General features: G+C 48.5%; 1 protein-coding gene across 4 annotated transcripts in view; it reads left to right on the forward strand.

The window, feature by feature from the left end:
• FAM110B (family with sequence similarity 110 member B) overlaps positions 1 to 18,843 on the forward strand; it is a 110,450-nt gene extending 91,607 nt beyond the window's left edge. For all 4 annotated transcript variants that reach the window (XM_068162439.1, XM_068162438.1, XM_068162440.1 and 1 more), the window contains 2 exons: positions 2,007 to 2,073; positions 15,844 to 18,843. In XM_068162439.1, the coding sequence (XP_068018540.1) occupies positions 16,149 to 17,261 (1,113 nt within the window). In that variant the 5' untranslated portion in view covers positions 2,007 to 2,073; positions 15,844 to 16,148 and the 3' untranslated portion in view covers positions 17,262 to 18,843. The remainder of the gene's footprint in view (positions 1 to 2,006; positions 2,074 to 15,843) is intronic.
• The last annotated feature ends 3,750 nt before the right edge of the window (positions 18,844 to 22,593 follow it).

Consider the following 22,593-nt stretch of genomic DNA (forward strand, 5'->3'; position numbering starts at 1 on the left):
TTGAGTTGTGACATGGTGCCTGACCCCTGCTTCTGCAAAGTCTTGCATCAAGAGGGAATGCATTGAAGCTTGAGGAGGGGAGGCTTAGACTGGAAATGAGGAAGAATGTATTTGCAGTGAGGGTGGTGAGAGGCTGGAACAGATTGCCCAGACAGGCTGTGGATGTCCCCTCCCTGGAGGTATTCAGGGACAGGTTGGATGAGGGCTTGAGCAGCCTGGGCTGGTGAGAGGTGTCCCTGCCCATGGCAGGGGAGGTGGATCTAGATGATCTGTAAGCTCCCTTCCAACCCAACCCATTCTATAAATCCACATTTGGGGCCTCAGAGGCAGTAGGTACCTTGATGATCACAGTTTGACTTGAGGATGCTGAGCACTTGCAAGTATGCACAGTCTCTGAAGTTAGGCTTAATTAACCATTTCCTTGAAAAATAGAGGCCTAAGTTTTTCTGTGCCTGAATTTGCTTTGTGCAATGAATAATGCCAGAATGCATCTGCTTATCAAAATGTTTTCCTGCCCATGTTGTAGATGCTAACTGCTGGGAGATATGCTTCAGATGAGCTCCAATTACACTGCTCCTGCTAGAGTTATTCACTTCAAAATTGGTTTTCTTTTGTGGTAGATTAGGCAAAGCTGAACACAATTAGATGTGCTGAAACATCTGTGCAAAGTGAGCCCTCCAAATGAGAGGTTCCTTGCCATTTTTTGGTAAGCATAATTACTGTAAGACTCTGTGTGTGTGTGTGTGATTTAAAAAAGCACCACAGCCATGCTAGCAGAGAAGTGGAGGATTCCATCCTGGAAAACAGCAGGGACATGTTTGGAGGGAGATAAGGAAGTGAGCATGTCACATAAGCCATCAAACCTCTGAAGTCACCTTTAGCTGGCAGTACCAAAGCCAGCAAAGGTTCCCCATGATTCATGCAGGCAAAGGCCAGTGATGACTTGTACCTCTGGAGCATACACCTGCAGCACAGCTGGACAGAAATCTGTTCCCTACACTTGGCCTGTTTGGAAGCTCTCTGGGAGCTGCATCAGGATGGGGTGCTTGGTGCCATGGTTTAGTTGATTGGATGGTGTTGGATGATAGGTTGGACTCAGTGATCTCAAAGGTCTCTTCCAACCTGGTCTTTTCTACTCTATTCCATTCTATTGGTGTGGTGTCAGAGCAGGCCCAGAGGACCACAACAGGGATCAGAGGGCTGCAGCACCTCTCCAGTGAAGACAGGCAGGGAAAGTTGGGGCTGTTGAGCCTGGAGAAGAGAAGGCTCCAAGAAGACCTTAGAGCAGCCTTCCAGTATTCAAAGGGGCCATAAGGAGAAGTGGGGAGAGACTTTTGACCAAGGCATGGAGTGACAGGATAGGAGCAGCGGCTTCAAACTAGAAGAAGCTGGGTGGCATTAGGAGGAGCTTTTTCCCCATGAGGGTGCTGCTTCCCTCCTCTGCCAGAGCTGTATAATGGGAATAAGCTGGTTGGGTTTATTGGGGTTATTTGGGGTTATTTTTACAATATGTTCTCTCTTTTTCATCTGAAAGTAGCCAAAACCAACCCAGAAGGGATACTTTATCTAGAATGAGAACTTCAAATGCACTGGGTATTTGTTGTTGTCCTTCAACACTGAATTTCAAATGTCATGTGGAGTTTGGCCCTGTTTGCACTGATCCACAGCGTGGCTGCATCCCCTCCTGTGCCTAGGACACTGTGGCATATGTGAGCTTGTGTTCTGAGGCCTCCCTAATGACTTTTTAATTAGCTATTATGACCCAGCTCACAGCTTTCCCATTGCACAGCCATGTTGATTTCATCACTTACTTCCTCTTCCACGTGAAGTAGTCCTGGTTGTGGCTACCTTGTGTGTCTTTCCCTTCCTTCTGTTGCTGTGGACTAGCCTTGGCTGGGTTCCCATGAGCTCCAGCAGCGCTGATGTGCACACACCTGAGGTCTTGCTGCTCTGGGTTTGGGAGGTTGAATGCCTTTTCTTCATCTTTTCTTTCCTTTCTTTTTCAGGATCCCCTGGAACCTCACATTTCCCCGTTCAGAGGGTGGAGAAGAGTTTGGCATTGTGCTTTTCCAGGTACCTTCTGGGATTCAAATCCTCTATTATTTTTTTTTTCCTTTCTTTCTTTTTTCTCTGGGGCTGTGTAAAAGGAGGGCAGTTCTAGGAGGACTTCACCACATCCTCTTTTCCTGTCCTGGGAGGTGTGCTTTGGAAATAAATTTCCCTGCATTGCCCTTCACTGATCGATTGGGTTGGCAGATTCATTAGCTGCAAATACAGAACTTCAGTACTGGTTAAGACAGATTGAAGCTGGCTCTTGCTGGCCTCACTCACACATCAATGTTTGTGTTGACGTGGCAGAAGCCTTTCTGGAAGCAGTCCAGCAGCTCCAGCCTTTCCCCCATCCTTTATTCCCATCCTCTGCTTTGCTTGCCTTTCTATTTGGGAGATTGTGTTAGCTCTTTATAACTGAGACCTTCAGTGCAAGCAAGGGAAGTGGTAGCCAGGTGGGGGTTGGTCTCTTCTCCCAGGCAGCCAGCGCCAGATCAAGAGGACAGGGTCTCAAGCTGCACCAGGGGAAGTTTAGGTTGGATGTTGGGAAGAAGTTCTTCACAGAGAGAGAGATTGGCCATTGGAATGTGCTGCCCAGGGAGGTGGTGGAGTCACCATCACTGGAGGTGTTTAGGAAGAGACTGGATGGGGTGCTTGGTGCCATGGTTTAGCTGATTGGATGGTGTTGGGTGATAGGTTGGAGTCGATGATCTTGAAGGCCTTTTTCAGCCTGGTTAATTCTGTATTCTCACTTGAAGCTCAGCACCTTGGTTGCTGCATCCTGTTTGTCTGACTTAGGTGGCTTGGCCCTCTGGTGTTCAAGTTCAGCTCCTCTAAATCCATCTACTTAAAAAGTTTGCTGTGACAGTTTATTGGGGTTAAAGCTTTAGCTACAAGCTTGGGATATTTCTATCCAATTCTGGCTTTGGAGATTTCCTTTGTTCATTTGAGCCATCACATTTATTCCAAGCTTGGAGATTTCCTTTTGTTTACAGGAGAAGGGAACCTTTCATAACAATAGAATGTCTTGGCTTAGGAGGGACCTTTAAAGGTCATCTTGTCCAACCCTCCTGCACAGAGTGGGGACAACTAAAGCAGGTTGCTCAGAGCCACATCCAACCTGACCTGGAGTGTTTCCAAGGATGGGTTTTTATCACCTCTCTGGGCACCCTGGGCCAGTGTTTTACCACCCTCAGCATAAAAATTCTTCCTTATCTCCCATCTGAATGTCACCTCTTCCAGTTTAAAACCAGCACCCCTTGTCCTGTCACAACTGCAACTGTGTGTCACAGGTCGGAGAGCAGAAGAGATGTGTAGCAGTGGTGAGGTAGATGAGGGAGGGCAGGAGTGGAGAAACATTTCAAACAGTCCTTCTAAGCAGTAGTCTAAGGCAATTGTGAGGACAAGGTCAAGAGCATCCTTAGGTCAGGGCTCCCCAGGGACGTGTCTCAGCGTGCAGTCAGCAGATGAAAGGAAGCTGAAGCAGTGCCAAAAGGAAGAGCTGGGGTTGCTGAGGAGTCTGCAGCAAGCCTTGGCACTTGCTCAGTTCACTGCCTGGTGTTTCTGGTTGACTGGCTTTCCTCCACTCCTTGTTTTGCTCTTGACAATGTGGAGGGTTCCAAGGCTGGTATCCTGCTGTGATCTGCTGCCAGCCACCCCAGGGCCAGCTCCTGTGCCACCGGCCTGCTGGGCTGGATGTACAGCCTGCCCCAGGCAGGGAGGCTGCAGGAGATGGGAGAGGATGTATCTCTCAGCTGCAACTCTAAAGTGGCCTGGATTGGAGGGAACTTTGCTTCATGAGGAGCTTTGCTGGGTGATACCCTACTCCATTGCACCCTTACCACCAACTCTGTTCCCATTATGGGACACAGAAGTTCTGCAGAGGTGATGAGGAAGAGCTCTGTGCTCCAGGGCCAAGACTGGGATTTTCCATCTGCTTGAAGAAGTCTTAAACATATGGACATGTCTTCAAGATAGGCACTCCTTTCTTGACTTCTCACACCATGTGTCTTTAGACTTGGCTGGAGAAAAGGGGAATGGAGTATCCTGTGGGATGGGAAAATGTCCTCTTATCTAGAGAAAAACATTGCTGTAGCAGTCAGAAATAAAGGCTATCATTCACAGAGCTGCTCTGAAGGTTGCAGGGCCCTGGAACACTGCTGTAAATCTTGTCAGGTTTATTTTTGTTGGGGTTTTTTTGGTTTGTTATTATTACTGCTATCATTTTAAAAGACCTGATTTGTTTTTACGTAGTCAGAAACCTTTTAGTCTGTTTAGGCAAGAGAAAATAAATGGGCAATACTTCATGTGTGTGAAGTGTCAGGGCTTAGAAATGGTTAACTCAAGGCAGTTGTGGTGTAGAAATGGAACAGCCACACTGACCTTACAGAAAAGGCTCTTGAATACAAAGAGTTTTGACCAAGACAACCCCCCAGGAGGGGCTCAGAGTTTGCAGCACTCAGGATTAGGCTCCTCTGTTGTAATCCACTGGCTGAAGGTGATCATCCTCCTAATGGTACTGGGTTTAGTATACTCAGTGTTTAGTTGTGCCTACTGTACTGCCTCTTAAAGCTGCTCTTGTGGGTTCTTCATAGCACTAAAAGGTTTCCATTTCACAGAATCACAGAGTGTTAGGGGTTGGAAGGGACCTCTGGAGATCATCCAGTCCAACCCCCCTGCCAGAGCAGGATCAGCTAGGGCAGGTCACACAGGAATGCATCCAGGTGGGTTTTGAATGTCTCCAGAGAAGGAGACTGCACAACCTCTCTGGGCAGCCTGCTCCAGGGCTCCAGCACCCTTACAGTGAAAAAGTTTTTCCCTTATGTTTACTCTGTTAGTGTTGATTGCCAAAAATGAAATGGTTGTGTATAGAATGTATTAAGAATGATTTCCCATACAGCAAGAGAAGAGCAAGCTCAGAGAGTCAGTAAAGTTGGAGAAGACCTCTAAGATAATCAAGTCCAACTGTCAACCCAACACCACCATGCCCACTGAACCATGTCCCCAAGTGCCAGCTTCCAGGTATGGTGACTCCACCACTGCCCCTGGCAGCCCAGTTCAGGGTCTGACCACTCTTTCAGTAAAGAAGTTGTTCCTCATGCCCAACCTAAGCCTCCATTGGTACAACTTGAGGCCATTTCCTCTTGTTCTATCACTTGTTAGTTGGTAGAAGAGACCAACCCTCACCTCACTCCAACCTCCTTTCAGGGAGTTGTAGAGAATGAGAAGTTTTTCCCTCATCCTCCTTTTCTCCAGGCTGAATGACCCCAGTTCCCTCAGCCATAAGAGAGGATAGGAAACATTTAAAGATAGATAAACTGTGTAGCTTTCTGGTTTCTTGCATGTACTATAGGAAATATTCCATAGACTTGGGCACTCTTTCTATTTTCACACCAGGTAAGAGACCTCAGAAAGATGCTGCTGAGCTTTAGAGACTGGATGGGGTGCTTGGTGCCATGGTTTAGTTGATTAGGTGGTATTGGGTGATAGGTTGGACTTGATGATCTCAAAGGTCTTTTTCAACCTGGTTAATTCCTTTCCCTTCTCCCCCTTCCCTTCTCCCCCTTCCCTTCTCCCCCTTCCCTTCTCCCCCTTCCCTTCTCCCCCTTCCCTTCTCCCCCTTCCCTTCTCCCCCTTCCCTTCTCCCCCTTCCCTTCTCCCCCTTCCCTTCTCCCCCTTCCCTTCTCCCCCTTCCCTTCTCCCCCTTCCCTTCTCCCCCTTCCCTTCTCCCCCTTCCCTTCTCCCCCTTCCCTTCTCCCCCTTCCCTTCTCCCCCTTCCCTTCTCCCCCTTCCCTTCTCCCCCTTCCCTTCTCCCCCTTCCCTTCTCCCCCTTCCCTTCTCCCCCTTCCCTTCTCCCCCTTCCCTTCTCCCCCTTCCCTTCTCCCCCTTCCCTTCTCCCCCTTCCCTTCTCCCCCTTCCCTTCTCCCCCTTCCCTTCTCCCCCTTCCCTTCTCCCCCTTCCCTTCTCCCCCTTCCCTTCTCCCCCTTCCCTTCTCCCCCTTCCCTTCTCCCCCTTCCCGCTGCAACTTTTGAAGAGAAGTCTTCTTGTCAGTTTCTTTGGCTAATTAAATCTCTTGACTGAAGGAAGGGAAGTTTGGAGTATGATTTCTCTTTTCCAGTTACAATAGCTTGCTATGGTTTCTGGGCTGGTTTTTTCCCACAGCATAAGCTGGGGCTGTTTCTCTTTTCTGGGCTGTGTTTGTTTAGTTTGGGTCTCTGGGTGTATATCTGGAGTTTTGCAGGGTTGGAAACTGCCAGGGAGTGTCCAACTGCAGCTGGTTAAGGGGTGGGTTTATTGGGGGTTTGTCTGTTTATAGCTGTGCTACATTGTTCCTTTAATATAATTCTCATTGCAAACAGTTTTAGAAAGCCTTTCTCAATAAATGAGAGTCTAAACATGACAAGTGGGGATTTCAGGCTGTTTGGCCTCTTACAGCAGGCTCTGGTAAATGTTTTTCCCTCTCCCACAAAAACAAGCTGGCAGCAGCAGGGATCCATTGACGTCCGTCGGATCAGAGATTGCTGCCCTCCTCTGAGACCTGGGGGATGGGATCAAATCCCCATGCCATGAATTTTCCACCTCCTGAGGAAGAAGCTGGGTAGCAGAATATTAGGTGGGTCCTACTTCTGCCTGAAGAGGTGGTGGAAGCCTCATCCCTGGAAGTCTTTAAGGCCAGGCTAGATGTGGCTCTGGGCAACCTGATCTAGTGTGAGGTGTCCCTGCCCATGGCAGGAGGGGTGGAACTGGATGATCCTCGAGGTCCCTCCCAACCCTGGCACTTCTGTGTTTCTGTGAACTTGGGACCACAGCCACTGGCTGCTGAATGAGCAGTAAAGCTGTTTCCTAAAGCACTGCACAGTGTTCAGAGAACCATTCCCATAAAATGCTCTCTGAAGTAGAAGGGGCCACATAAAGCTGGAGTGCTACATTCCTCACTATACTCCTTTTTTTCTAGGCCCTTTCCTGGTATTTTGTTTGTTTGTTTCAACAAGAGGCTGAAATTACTCCAAAGGGTGCAGTATGGTGTAAGCAACACAGGGCTCCAAAGAAAACAGAATTGATTTCCATTGCAGCTTGTACAAACACAGCATGCAATATCACTCCCAACTAGTGAGACAACATATATTCATATTCTTTTTTCTTACTATCTAGTTAAAAGAAAGGGAGGTTTCAGTGCTGAGCTTTCTTGTGCATTTGGGCTGCTGTCTGTGCCTTTTGAAAGAGCTCAGAGGGTTTCGGGGTTGGGAGCCATCCACAGGGCAGCATTTAGCCAGCAGCAAATATCTCTGAGAGCAGATTGCTGCTGCTGCTGCTGGGTAGGAAATGTAAACCAGTGCTGGGTTTCACAACTAAAAAGCAGCAAAATACTTTCTAAAGATTTTTCTTTCAAGGCAGCATCTCTGCCCAGCTCCCAGCAAGCACTCAGCATACATTGCAGGGGCAGTGGAGCTGCTAAGTGGCTTTGCTGCTTTTCCAGGCATTTGTACATCCATGGATTTCCAGAGGCTGTATCCCCATACCATGCCTGGTCATGGCAGCATCCTGCTTCACCCCTCATCATTTAACTGCACAGGGAAATCAAGGGTGTGAAGTGGTGACACTCTTTTGTGTATCACAGAATCCCAGCATGGAAGGGACCTCTGGAGATCATCCCCTCCAAACCTCCTTGCTAAAGCAGGGCACCCACAGGGTCACAATATCCAGGTGGGTTTGGAATCTCTTCAGAGAAGGAGACTCCACAACCTCTCTGGGCAGCCTGCTCCAGGGCTGTGGGACTCTCACAGCACAAAAGTGTTTTGTCAGTGTTTAGGTGGAACCTCCTGTGCTCCAGTTTGTGCTCATTGTTCCTTGTCCCATCACTGGTCACCACTGAAAAGAGTCTGGCCCCTTCCTCTTGGCCTCTGTCTTGAGATGTTAATGAGCACTGAGAGGATCCCCTCTCAGTTGTCTTTTTTCCAGACTCAGGCCTCTCAGCCTTCCCTCCTCACAGAGATGATCCAGCCCCTCAGCACTTTTTGTAGCCTCCACTGGACTCTCTCCAGTAGTTCTCTGCCTCTCCTGACTTGGGGAGGCCAGAACTGGGCTCAGTACTCCAGATGTACTCCAGATGGTCTCTTCTCCCAGGCAGCCAGCACCAGAACAAGAGGACACAGTCTCAAGCTGTGCCAGGAGAGGTTTAGGCTGGATGTTAGGAAGAAGTTCTATAGAGAGAGAGTGATTGCCCATTGGAATGTCCCTGGAGGTGTTCAAGAGGGGATTGGATGTGGCACTTGGTGCCATGGTTTAGTGGATTAGATGGTGCTGGGTGATAGGCTGGACTTGGTGATCTCAAAGGTCTTTTACAACCTTGTCTATCCTATTCTATCCTATCCTATCCTATCTTATCTACATGAGCAGTGAAAAGTGGCTGCCTTTGCCAAAGTTGATGCCTTCCCCCTTGGAGGAATTCCCATGTGTGCCTAATTCTGCCATTCCTGGATTTGGGTCCCTGTGGTTCACACTTTTAAGACCTTTTGAAGGCTTTTGATCAGCTATTACTCCTCCCTTGCTGTTTCCCATTTCAAGGGGAGTTGGAAATCAGCACTTTGATTAGTGTGTTGAGTCACAGCAGATCAGAAATTGTTCCATCTCCTCATGCTTTATCTTGACAGTTAATATTACGTGAGCCCAACTCTATAACCCATATTCATGTTTATCTGAAATTGCTTTCACAAATGAAATGCAGCTGCCACTCTGGATGTGGCTTATCTCATGGCACTCTCAGCCCAGTCTGCTCAGGCTGTGTTTTTCAACTCAGTAACATAAATATGTGAGGTTGCCAATGACAATTATCTACAATGACAATTAGCCACAGAAGAACTCGCATCAGATTTTGGTGTTGACATTAGTGATCCTGCTTTGGCCAAGGGGTTGGACCCCCATGATCTCTGGAGGTCCTTTCCAACCTCTCCTACTCTGTGATTCTGTGGTTAGTGTTAAATGAAACCACACTGAAATTCAGGCCTCTAGAATAGAACAGAATTAACCAGGTTGGAAGAGACCTAGTCATGAGGTCTGTGGTGACAGGTTGGATTCGATGATCTTTGAGGTCTCTTCCAACCTTAGTGATACTGAATACCTGTAGCAAGCCACTCACAGTGAAAGCCTCATTCACAGGCTTTGCAGGGACTGTTAGCAAAACAGCATCTTCATCATGGGACCTGTGTGGACCTCATTCTTAGCAGAGCCTGACTTTTTCCATCTGTGTCCTTCCTGTGTTCCTGTGCAGATGTTGGGTTTTGTGCAGCTGAAGGGATTGGGACTGTGCAGCCTGGAGAAGAGAAGGCTCCAGGGTGACCTTATAATTGCACTTCAATATCTAAAGGAGACCTGTAGGAAGGCTGGGGAGGGACTGTTTAGGAGGGCTTAGTGTGAGAGGATGAGGGGCAGTGGTTTAAAGCTGGAGCAGGGCAGATTTAGGCTGGACATCAGGAGGAAGCTCTGCACTATGAGAGTGGTGAAATACTGGCACAGGCTGCCCAGGGATGTGGTTGAGGCCCCATCCATAGAGACAGGGTGCCTCAAGACCAGACTTGATGCTTTCCTGGGCAGCTTCTAGTCAGAGGTGTCCCTGCTCACTGCAAGGATGTTGGAGATGATGACCTTTGAGGGTTCCTTCCAACCTTATGCAACCTGTGACTCTCTGAGTCCCATCTGAGGTCACTTGTTGATTGCTTCTGCTGGAATTCATGTGATGTTTATGGTGCATCTTGAGGTTGTGGCAGTTACATTTGATCAACTGGAAAATAAAATTGACACAGGCCTTTAACTATCCAGGAAAGCAAAGTAAAAGCTGTCAGCCTTCATTAGGTTTATCCACTGTGCTTCAGCCTACCTCCTGTGCAGGCCTTTCATCTCCTGTCCCAGGGGGAGGAACTAAGAGCCTGAGCTTCACCGTAGCTTTGTGAGGTGATGCTGTGTCCTCACCGAAGTCAACAGCAGGTTCCACTGATTCCCTTTGGACCACTGTTGGGTTTTGCTGCTGTGTTGCAGCTCAAATGTTCTTAAGAAGTGTGGTGCTTTGCTGTGGATGGTTTTAGGCAGAGCTGGGCTGAAACCTGGCTGTGGTGTGGGAGCTGTGGAACTGAGGAGGGAAGTGTGGTGTTTGCTGTCAGGTAGCATCATTGGGTCTCTGTTTAGAACACAGCTTTAGGTGTGAGAGGGAAGAATAAACTTGAGTGTTGTACAGTAACATTGCATCAACAACAGCACTAGAAACAAGTACTTGCCAGAATGGGGCTAGTTCATAAATTCCTTAAGGATCATCTGGTTCCAGTGCCTCTGCCATGGGCAAGGACACCTTCCACTAGACCAGGCTGCTCGAAGCCTCATCCAGCCTGGTCCTAAACAGAGAGATGAGGCATCCACAACTTCTCTGGGCAAACCAGTATCCCACCAGCCTCACAGTAAAGAACTTCTTCCCAATGCCTCATCTAAACCTACCCTGCTCTAGTTTAAAATGAAATGTAGAATATATAGAACCCCAAAAAGAAACACTGGAATGTAAAAACTGAGCATACATGGAACTGTGATTCCAAAGTTTCTGTGCAGTCCATCTTCTCCTGCTGCCTTGGCTTTAAATCAAGGGAAGAATATTTCATAGGGGATTTATCTGTCATTAATGTTAGTTGTAGAGCTATTGCTGCTCTAGGCTGTGTTTTCTCCCCCTAAATCATGCAGACAGTGCTTCTGTTATTTAAATGTGAATATCTGACAATTGTATTACAGACCTTAGAGTGATGAGAGCACGATGCCCAGAATGAGAAAGTGGTTTGGACTTCTGCCTCTGTTGCAAAGGAATCCTAAGTCGAAGTGTCTGGCTGAAAATACAGCTTTAAACCCCCCCCAAACCCTCTACCCCTGTGTTGGTTTGGATTCTGCTCAGCAGCTCTGCAGCAGTCACTGGGTGTTAGAGCAGCTCAGTTAGGCAAGAACTTTAAGAAGGGGTTTAATACTGTGCATACAGTGATAAAATGAACTTTGCATGTGCAGAGGAGCTTTTAGCTTTGTTTTTCCTTCAATAATCTCTTCAGTCTAGCACTTGTATGGAAGAGCAATAATGGAAATCCAGAGAGATCCCTGAAAAAACACAGTTCAGTCCATAGAGGAATTGCACCTGCAGAGCAGGCACTTGGATGCAATCAGAGTAGAAGAATAATTTCTTAGGTCCCTGAGTGTATTTCACACATCTCCTGGGAGTGAGGGAGGAAAACCTATTTGCCTTTGCATTTCTGCAGTGCAAACCTGGTGCCAGAGCTGTGCACAACAGGAACTTCAGACACCTAAGGAGTGAGCTTCTGCATGGGGTTGGAGCCAGAAGAAAGCCATTCCTCTATTCCTGTTGGTCCAGTGATGATTTTCACAACTGGAAACTAAGTGGCACAGTTTTGTCTTCCTGAGGTTACCTCATGCTGCTGCTGCTGCTTCATGGCCTTTTCCATTGCTGATTAAATTAGCAAGTAGCAAAGCTCTCTGGTGTCACTGCTGTGTTTCAGGTGCCTGTGGACAGCAGAGAGCCTGGTAGGAATTGTTCTGCCTTTCCCAGCCAGCAGCAGGATTAGCTGCAGCCATCACCAGCGCAGGCAGGAGAAGCTGTTTCATTAGCACGTTACATTTGTCCACCTCTTTCATCCCACTTGCTTTTCCTGCAGTAGCTGGTTAATAAATCTGAGCTCTCTGGGGTGAGAGTGCTGAATAAACTTTCTGGTGATATTTAAATGCAGCACCTCAGTGAAATGGAGAGAGAGAAACAGCACACAAACAGAGCTGATCTCTCTCTGTAACTGCCTTCCTGCTTGCCAGCAGCCCTACCAGTACAAAGCCTCCATGTCTGGCCACATAACCACCTGGCCCTTTCTCCCCTGGCTCCCAGTGCTGGCTCAGGTGGACATTTTTGCCCTGGCTCCTCACCAGGCCTTTGTTTTTCTTTCTAGGCATGCCTGAAGTGCCTTGCCAGTCTCAGCCTGTTTCCATTGACTGCAGGGCACTTGACCCTGTATGTGCTTGCAAACAAGTGCTCTTGTTCTCTCAGATGAACATGCATGCACAGTGGGATTCTTTTCTTCTTCTTTTCCCTTTTAAATGTGATGTTGAAGCCAACTGGATGCTTAGCCTCCTATGCAATGCTTGCTGGCATTGGCCAACGCTGTCCCAAGTGAGGAAGTTAAGTGCTGGGGAAAGACTTCCAAAAGCAGCCTTGAGACTTGGTTCCCACAACTCTGCTCAGTAGTGGTGCTTGGAGTTACTCACCATGAGGAGAATGGGATAATAGAATTGTTTCAGTTGGAGAAGACCTCTAAGATGATCAAGGCCAGCCATCAGCCTCACACCACCATGGCCATTAAACCATGTCCTGAAGTGTCTACATGTTTCTTGAACATCTCCAGGCAGCCTGTTCCAGTGCCTGACCATTCTTCCAGTAAAGAAACTTTTCCTTATGTTCAACCCAAACCTCCCCTGGCCCAACTTGAGGCCATTTCCTCTCCTTCTATTACCTTATATTAGAAAAGAGAGACTGACTTCCAGTTGGCAACTGTCCTCCTCTATGGGCAGGACCATAGTGGCCTTTAATGACAGTGGCTTTGAGGGAGACAGGTCTGGAGCAGGCTACCCAGAGAGGTTGTGGAGTTTCCTTCTCCAGAGAGATTCCAAACCAGCCTGGACACAATCCTGGGCAACATGCTGTGGGTGTCCCTGCTTTAGCAGAGATGGTCTCCAGAGGTCTCTTCCAAGCCCTACCACACTGGGATTCTGTGGAGAGCTGTGGTCTCGCTTATTCAAGTGGTATTAACTTGGGCCACAGTGTTCAGTGCAGAGTATTTGTTTGTGGGGGGTTTTTTCTTCCTGCAGATTTTGTGTCTGCACACAAGTATCAAACAGAGACACCGAGGGGTTATTTTTACAAGCACTTAGCCATCAGGCTCTGAGCTGGTGACGTGGAAGGCTTTGATTTGTGCGGGAGGCAGGGAGGGAGGGAGGGAAATGCTGTGTGCAGATGCCTGTTGGAATTGCCTCCAGCACATTTGGAAACCTGACACTTAATTTCCAAATGGGCCCAATGAATATGTTGATGTGGATGGGGAAAGCAAGCTTTTCCTCTTTCAGAACAGCAGGTTTGAAATGCAGGAAGGGAAAAGTGCTGAGGAGTTAGCACTGGGATTTATCAAGCAGCGTTTAAAGGGAAGCTTAATTAACATGTCCCTACCCTTTCAGCTGCAGTGAATGGGTGGCTGCTTTATCACCCACCTAAAGATGTTGGTTTGTGTTTGCAGAATGCTTCTGACAGTTGAGCCTGCAGGAGAAAGCTCAGCTTCTCCCCATAATCTCATTATAGCATTCGTGTATTATATTTGCTTGCTTTGACCTTGGATGATTTAGGGAGAGCATTCAATGGGTATAGAGGTTGTGTGCTGGGGCTGTTTAGTGTGGAAAAGAGAAGTCTGAGAGGAGATCTTATGAATTTTTATAAATATCTGGAGGGTGGCTGACAAGAAGGGGCCAGTCTCATTTCAGTGCTGTCCTGTGGTAGGACAAGAGGCAATGAAAACAAATGTGGAACCCAGGAAGCTCCACCTCAGTGTGAGGAAAAGCTTCTTTCCTGTGAGGATGATGGAGCCCTGGAGCAGGCTGCCCAGAGAGCCATGGCTTAGTCATGAGGTCTGTGGTGACAGGTTGGACTTGATGATCTTTGAGGTCTCTTCCAACCTTGGTGATTCTGTGAGAGATTGTGGAATCTCCTTCTCTAGAGGATGCATCCCTGGGTGATCCTGCTTGGGCAGGGGGTTTGGACTTGATCTCCAGAGGTCCCTTCCAACCTTAACATTCTGTGATTCTATGAATCAGTCCTTGAGGTTCTTCTCTTTGTAGTGTTAGTGTATCTATAGCTGGAATTTAAACTTTGGGGGTTGTTTTTGCTCTAAACAATGCACTGGCGCTACTCCCTCTGTTAGTAAGTTGGATGGCAGGACACAGGAGGGCAAGGCATCCCTGGGATGGCTGCTGCCCTGCCTTCCTCAGGATGAGTGAAGATGTAGCTGCTGCTTGTCTTGCTCTCCCCGAAGAACACAGTGATAACAGGAATGGGATATTAAATGGGGCAGTGTAGATTAATGGGGCACTAATAAAACAAATGAGACCCATTAGCAAAATCACTGCTTCAAAAGTAGATTCTGTGATAAGTGCCCTTCAGTGCCTCGTGTGGGAAAAATGGTTGCAGCACTTGGAAAATCATCCACGGAGCTTCATTTTAGGCTGTTGTGACAGTCCTAAGTGATAAGCTCTTAAAACAGCTTAGATGAAGGTAAACTTCATTTGCACTTGGTGCGACTGGCAGAAAACTTGAATGAGTCTGTCTGAACGCGAAGACAAGTTCCTTTCTTTCAAACCCAGGCAAAGTGCTTCTGTGTGCTCCCAAAACCTTTCATCAGGAAACAAAGCCTTTTGTTGTTCTTCTGTGAAGCCTATAAGGGTGATCAGGAGAAGTTGGAGAGCTGGAGCACCGGCGCTTTGGGGACTGATGTTGAAACAGACCTTGAACTGGGACTGGTGGGTGCAGGGTGTCCTCCTGCTTTTTAATGGTTGGTTTTCTATTAGAGAAACAATTCCTGGTTGCAGCCTTTGGGTATCTAAAGGGGACTTGTAAGAAAGGTGGGGATGGACTTACAAGCAGGGCCTGTTGTGACAGGAGGAGGGGTGATGGTTTTAACTCAACTAGGGAGATTGAGACCAGACAGAATTTTTTTGTGCTGAGGGTGGGAGACCCTGGTCCAGGGTGCCCAGAGAGGTGGTAGCTCCCCCATCCCTGGAACCATTCCAGGTCAGGTTGTTTGGAGCTCTGAGCACCCTGCTCTAGTTGCAGATGTCCCTGCTGACTGCAGGGGACATGGACTAGATGACTTTTAAAGGTCTGTTCCAACCCAAAACATTCCATGACTCAGTGATTCTATGATTGTGCTTGAAACATTGCTTGTCTCGTTTGCTTTCCGGACCTGATTGTTTTTCTGGAGTATCACAGAATGGTTTGAGCTGGAAGGGACTTAAAGATCATCCAGTTCCAATGCCTCTTCCATGGGTAGGGACACCTCCCTCTAGACCAGCTTTCTGAAGGCCTCCAGGGAAGAGGCATCCACAACCTCACTGGGCAACCTGTTCCAGTGTCTCCCCATTTCTCCCTACTCTCCAGTCTAAATCTCCTCTCTTAACATAGTGCTTCATGGAAAAGGAAATGACAGTTTGTTTCTCAGGTGGAGAGAGTACTTTGCCTACAACAAGAAACATGTTTGGGGTTTAGAGATAAAATATTTACTGAAATCAGCCCATCAAAGACTCAGTTATCAACATTCCAGGGACTTTGTCATTGATCTTCAGTAGTAGGTGGGTCCAAGTCCCTGAACTAACATCTTTTCCTTCCCTTTCTCCCTCCAGAAATCCACAGCTGGATCTTGGTGGGTTTGTGTGGTTTGTTTTTTCTTTGCCAGTGTAATTGTGTTAAATCCAAGCTCAGGCAGTAAGCAACGAGCGGCACCTCCCTTGTAAGACACAGAGGGGTGCAGGGCGATAGGAGGGCCCCGGGCGCTCCGAGTGCCGCCTCCCCCGCGCTGCCGGCTGCGTCCCGGGCTGCATCCCGGCCGCATCCCGGCCGGCTGGGAGTGGGAGAGGAGAGGAAAGGAGAGGAGAGGAGGGCCGGGAGGCGGCTGTTGCTATCGCTCTGATGTCAGGCGCTCTCGCTAACGTGTGGTTGGTTCTGCTGCGTTTCAGATCGCTGCCGGCAGCAGCGGAGCACAAAGGGATCGGCCAGGCTCCCGCATCGCTCAGCGAGAAGAAAGGAGTCAGCGGAGCAGACTAACAGGGGCTTGTGTCGGGTGGCCTTGCCCTACAAAGGCTGCCTTTAAAAGAGAAAGGCAGTGCTATTTAATGAGCTGTGAGATGAGGCGCTGCTGCTAACGCTCAGATCCCAGGATTCATCGGCTATTCATTGTGCTTAATGTACATGTTTCTGCACCGTGCATTCGGGAGATCCCAGAGAAGAATCCAAAACGGCTGCGGGGGAAAGACCACCAAACATGCCTACAGAAACACTACCGACAGGTAGCATGGTGAAGCCGGTCAGCCCTGCCGTCACTTTCACCTCCGCCGTTCCTCTCCGCATCCTGAACAAAGGACCCGACTATTTTCGCAGGCAGGCGGAGCCTAACCCCAAAAGACTGAGCGCGGTGGAGAGGCTGGAAGCCGACAAGGCCAAGTACGTCAAGAGCCAGGAGGTCATCAACGCCAAGCAGGAGCCGGTGAAGCCGGCGGTGCTGGCCAAGCCGCCGGTCTGCCCCGCCGCCAAGCGAGCGCTGGGCAGCCCAACCTTGAAGGTCTTCAGCAACAATGCCAAGACCGAGAGCGGCGTGCAGAGAGAAAACCTGAAACTCGAGATTCTGAAGAACATCATCAACAGCTCCGAAGGCTCCAGCTCGGGGTCGGGGCACAAGCACGGGCCCCGGAACTGGCCGCCCCACAGAGCCGACTCGACGGAGCTGAACCGGCACTCGTTTGCCGAGTCGCTGAAGGTTTACCCCACACAGGGCCGCAGCAGCCCGCAGGAGAGCAGCTCCAACGTCAGCAGAAGGCTCCTAGATCAGTCGGCAGAGACTTTCTTGCACGTCTCTCACAGCTCCTCAGACATTAGGAAAGTAACTAGCGCAAAGCCCTTAAAAGCAATACCCTGCAGCAGTTCAGCCCCACCTCTGCCTCCAAAGCCCAAAATCGCTGCCATCGCCACCCTGAAGTCCCCAGAGATTGAGGCAGTGGAGTCTGGATGTGGAGTTAGCAGGAGGCCCTCCCTACAGCGCTCAAAATCAGACTTAAGCGACAGATACTTCCGCGTTGACGCCGACGTGGAACGGTTCTTTAACTACTGCGGACTGGATCCCGAAGAGCTTGAGAACCTCGGGATGGAGAACTTTGCAAGGGCTAACTCTGATATCATATCCCTCAACTTTCGCAGCGCAAGCATGATTAGCTCAGACTGTGAACAGTCTCAGGACAGCAACAGTGACCTTAGGAACGATGACAGTGCCAATGACCGCGTGCCATACGGCATCTCCGCCATCGAGAGGAATGCCAGGATCATCAAGTGGTTGTATAGCATCAAGCAAGCTCGAGAGTCACAGAAAGTGTCCCACGTGTGAGAAGGAAACGAGCCCACCGTGGAGGGAAGGCAAAAGCAGAAAGCAAAGCAGAGCGAGGACTGTATCTTTGTCTGTGAATATTCAGTTGTGAAGGGTTGTGAAGTCTACTTGAAGTCTTGTACACTTCTCAAATCTCTTTGTGTTGCTTGTTGTGCAATGTTCCCAAGTTGCATGCCTGTCAACATGTGAGCTGACCTGGCTTCCACTTGAACAGTAACTAACTCCAAAAGCCTGGCTGAGCGTACCCATGATCTGCCAAAAGTTTAAGACGAGAATCTAATTAGGGCTTCAGTGTAATCAAAGTTGTTTACATGGAAAAGGTTATTTGACTTCTTTGGTATTTATGTGGTTCCTTGTGGATTTTATAAATGTCACTTTGTGTCTTAATACCGATACTGTCAACTGGCATTGCTAGTTTCTGAGCTGAAACAGAATCCCCCTGAGGGGTGGCAAAGGGATACTGGCCAAAATAAGAGGTGTAGGCACCTGATGATAGGCAAAGCAGCCTTATCTCTTCTAGAAAGTGCTTTATTGGGCATGGAAACCGTTTCCAAAAGGCAAAGGATGCTACGGCCTGCAGTCGTGTATCGCTGTAAACTCTGCCTCCCTACTCCTAGTAAGGGACTGTTCAGTAAAAGGTTTCCTTCTTCTCTAGGTAAGCTCCCTCAGGTTACCAGCAGAAGCAGTCTAGTCACTCTGCTTGACCCCCCCTCAACAAAACAAGTCTTGTCTTTGGGTCAGTGTAAGCATTGTAATGATGCTGTGTTCTTCCCCACCCCCCACCCCCCCCCGCTGGAAAGAGCTCAGTGAGGTTTGGAGTCAGCGGCACAGGATTCTGTGGGGTTGGTTTGTGACTCAGAAGGTTCCTGGTCTTAAACTTTTGACAGGAATGATTCAATCCTATAGCTGATATTGAATGCCTTTATTAATCCAACACATCATGATGACGAATTCCATGCTGTCTTTTACATTTCTTTTGGGGTTTATTTTTTGTGTAGACCTATTTGAACAGTTAAGGAACAGAACTGGAAGCACACAGCCATACCAACGGAACGCCTCCTCTCCAGCGGTAAATACACTCAGTAGCTGAGCTAGATCTGAGAAATTGTGATTATGTTGTCTTGCATATGTTATACCCAAGGCTGTGAAAGTTTGTTCCAGCTCTAGGAAAGTGTAGAAACATGGCAGTGTGTAGCTTTCCCCCACCCCCCCCACCCCCTTTCTTTGTTTTGTTGGGATTGTTGTTTATTTCTTTCCTCCTCCTCCTCATAGGATGGTTAGTGCTGCAGCTCGACCTGTCACAGCTCTTTGGACAATCTGTGTCTTCCCAGTGGCTTCATGAGCTGTCATTTCCACTGACAGTGGTGGGTGTGCTAGGGGAGAAGTCAAAAGAACAGCTTCATTCTTACTGTGTCCGTGCTTCGAAGTGAATTGCAGCACTGCCTTCTGCTTCATCAGCTGATAGGAAACTCTCTTTTTTTTATCATTGTGTAAATGCTGTAAGACTTTGTATATACTTCAGTTGTTATGAAATCTTTAAAAGGAAGAGTGTTATGCTAATAAATAGCTCCTGGTGCAGGTATGGTAGGTTTATTGTTCTTTTTTCTCCCCCCCTTTCTTTTACTTTTGTTGCCTCTCCCTTCCCCACCCCCCTCCCCCCGTTCTTAAAACTCTTATCAGGAACTCAATCGCAGTGTGGTTTAGTGCTGTAGAAGGTCTTGGTTAAACAATAGTTCCAGTAAAAGGTTTCTTTTACTCAAGTGCTTTTCAGAAGATAATTTTTTTATGAAGTAACTATAGCAGCATGATCTGTCTGAAGAGCTAGAAGAGGTTTTTCAAGGCTCTCAAAAATAGCTTGCTCCTTCCTTACCTAGCAATGTTGCTGTTCCCATTTATAGCATCTGTTCCTAATGAATCACCACAGTCTTCTGAATTATTCTTCAGTAGTGCTTATTTATATATTTGAATATTAAAAGATGTTTTACAAAGCTGGGTGCTATCTTTTTCCTCTAAGAAGGCTGTGGCCCAACTTCTCCCAGGCAGCCAGCACCAGAACAAGAGGACACAGACTCAAGCTGCGCCAGGGGAAGTTTAGGCTGGAGGTGAGGAGAAAGTTCTTCACTGAGAGAGTTGGTAGCCATTGGGTTGTGCTGCCCAGGGAGGTGATGGAGTCACCATCCCTGGAGGTGTTCAAGAGGGGATTGGACGTGGCACTTGGTGCCATGGTTTAGTAGTCATGAGGTGTTGGGTGACAGGTTGGACTTGATGATCTTTGAGGTCTCTTCCAACCTTGGTGATTCTGTGATTCTCACCCACAGCCACAGTTAACACAGGCAGGCTGGGAGCAGAGCCACGCAGTCACTCATTGCCTGTAGAATTATCCTACACCAAGTTTGAGGCCTGGAGAAACCTGGTCTAGTGGAAGGTGACCCTGCCCCAGGCAGTGGGGTTGGAGCTAGATGATCTTGAATTTCCCTTCCAACCCAAACCATTCCATGAAGTTTTATAGACTTGCTTTCTGAATGGGCTCAGAGGTGGGGCTGGGCGGGGAGCACACATCCAGGTCCAGGAGGCTACTCCATGGCTTTTACATGGAGTTTCACAACCCTGAGACTTAGGCCACTCCTAGTTTGGTCAGACAAGTGAGGAGCTGTGTTCCAGCACCTCTGTGACATCGTCAGCTCCCTGGGTTCCCCTTGGCATTGCCATCACGCTGAGGTTTCCAGCATGGTTTTCTCCAATAGTGAGTTCTGCTCAGTTCAGTGACGGTTTTGCCAAGGACAATAATGCTGAGGGGATTCAAGCCAAGTGTAATGCAGCTGTACAGCAATGAAATAAAGAAGTTCAAACCGAAATCGAGGCGCACTCACATTGTTCTCTCTCAAGTGGTTGAAGGACAATGATAAACACGCTATCGCGTCTGGTGTCCGCCAAGAGCAGGAAGAAAGAAACCTTTGTAAGGAGAAAAATGGACCAGAGCACATGCCAGCGCTCTGAACTTGTTTCCCAAGGTTCCTTAGGAAGCTGTAGGCTCTTGAGAAATCAAATTCATTTCCTTTTAATGCCCCAAGGGGTGTAAGCTTGCGAGCTATCTGTAAGAGAGCATTTCCTCGCCCGAGGTCTTGAGCAGCACCTTTGACACGGCACAGGCTGTGACTGCCGTCCCAGCTTCCCGCGGCGTGCGCAGCAATGAGACTTTCCAGGACCTTCCCAGGCAGCTGAACTTGCAGCTCCAGTGAGCTTGCACCAGCAGGAATCACTGCAAAGGAGTCTTCAAAACACCCACAAGGCTTTGAACACGCAGGTGAGAGCTGCCTCCCCTTGGCACTGCATTACAGCTTATGCAGCTACCGTTCATTGATTGATTCCCAGATTGTCGTTGTCTGATTGTGTTTGTTTTCAGAGAGGAGTAACCCTCTTGCCTTTGCAGACAGCTAGTCCATCCTGCTGAGAGGGTCTCTTGTTGTCTGCTTCAGGAGATTCCTGAGTGCTGAACATGGACTTTGGAGGGAGCTGTAACCAATTCAAACACCTCACCTGGGACCAGTTCTGCTTGTGTTCCTGCTGCCTCCAGCAGCTGTTTGCTCAGGTGCAAAGTGCACAGCAAGCTTCCATGGTTAGGTAACAGCTCTTGGTGCTGCAGCAGCTCTGGGAGGAGATGCAAATCGGTGTGTGCTCTGAAAGTGGCATAGGTCAGGGCTGGGCTGGTCACTAGAGGAATGCCAGGGGCTCTCCCATTTCTCCCTTCCTAAAGGGAATAGGGAAAAAGACTGACAGGTTAGGAAAGAAACTAGCCTAGCTGGGGTGGAAAAAACAATCCTATGAAATGGAGGCAAAGAGAGACACAAACCCATATGGAACCCAACCCCTGATGGCAGTGATGGCACCACTGGCACCACTGATGCTGGAGGTAGGCACTGGGAAAGTCCCAGACTGAACTTAATAGCAGATGGGAAACAGATCCAGGAGCTGGATTCTGGAGCTGGATTTAGGAACACATGAATCAGGATCAAAGGCAGAACAGAGTCCTCATGGGACATCAGCTATTGAAGAAGAGGCTCAGCCCTGGTGGTCCCTCAGCTTTCTCCTGAAGATGCTGCATCTCCATGGAATGGAGTGTCTTGCTGCTCAGTGGAGGGTTACCTGCCCTGTGTGCTCTTCCCTGAAAGTGCTACCTCTCACCACCTGTCTCTCCCAGCTGTATCAGTGCCCTTGGTCTGCACAGGAGCAAGTCTCGGCCAGAGCCTTTCTTCAGCCCACCCCTTGGCAGGAACTCTCTCTCCATCATCTTCTCCATGCTAGAAGCAGCCCCTGGCTGAGCAAACCTGCCCTGAACTTCAGGAAGTGCCTCAGCGAGCAGAGAAGTGACAGCACCGAACAGAGTCAGTTCTCTTCTAGCTCAGCACTGACAGTCCTGGCCCTGGAAGTGAAGCAAAACCAAGGTCTGTTCTCTGTAACCAGTGTGAGTTCCCATGCAGACAAGAAATCACCACAGAAGCTCATGGTGGTTCTGTTGTGCCTTGCCAGGGAGGGAAAGGAAGAGGAAAGCCATGTGGCAGAGCACACTTGGAAAGCTCTGAGCAGCTCGGCACACGTTTCTGCCGGCGAGAGAGACGGGCGGCAAAGTTAAAGCTGCTCTGTTAATCACTTGGTATTGTGCTGTAACAATGTGGTGGAGGATGAGATACAGGATCTGAGCCACGAATTTACATTCAGTGACTGCAAGCAGTGAAAGGTTCTTGTTGATGGCTTCAGTTTTCTGCAAGGCAGAGCACTGTGCTGCGAGCTCTGTCTGCAGCGAGTGAGTGACCGCAGGCTTTTGAAGGGTAAACAGAGGGATGATGCTTTTGGCAGGAGTTCAACAATCAGAAGGCAACACTCAGACAAGAGAGCCAATCAGGATTGCTGACTTACCTCTTTTTGCAGCGGTCTAGTCAGCCATGGAGGCCATCCACGTTTGATTCCAGCCATTCAACGAAAAACAAAGTGCTTAATGGAGCTCTGCAGAGCAGAGCTGAACAATTTCAGCCCGCAGGAGAACGGGGAAGGAGCTAAGCCTTCAAAACAGCCTTCCTGGTACTTGCTGATTGTGAGATGATCATCTTTAGTACCTTACATTCAGAGCTCACTTGTCCATAAGAAACACTTTTATCAAGCAGAGTAGTCAAACCAATGACTCTGGGAGGTGCCAGGTTTCCAGGGCTATAAATCTCACGTTTTATGTGATTAATGGAGGCACACCAGTAGCTGAGCAGGGTAGGCTTGGAATATAAGAACATCTGGAGCTTTGTTCCCGTGAACAGTAAGGGTCCACTGCGTGTTTTGGCAATGA

Source organism: Melanerpes formicivorus, unplaced genomic scaffold (assembly GCF_026170545.1).
Source record: "Melanerpes formicivorus ecotype bairdi unplaced genomic scaffold, bMelFor1.0.p_v2 SCAF_65, whole genome shotgun sequence".
NCBI classification, from domain to species: Eukaryota; Metazoa; Chordata; class Aves; order Piciformes; family Picidae; genus Melanerpes; species Melanerpes formicivorus.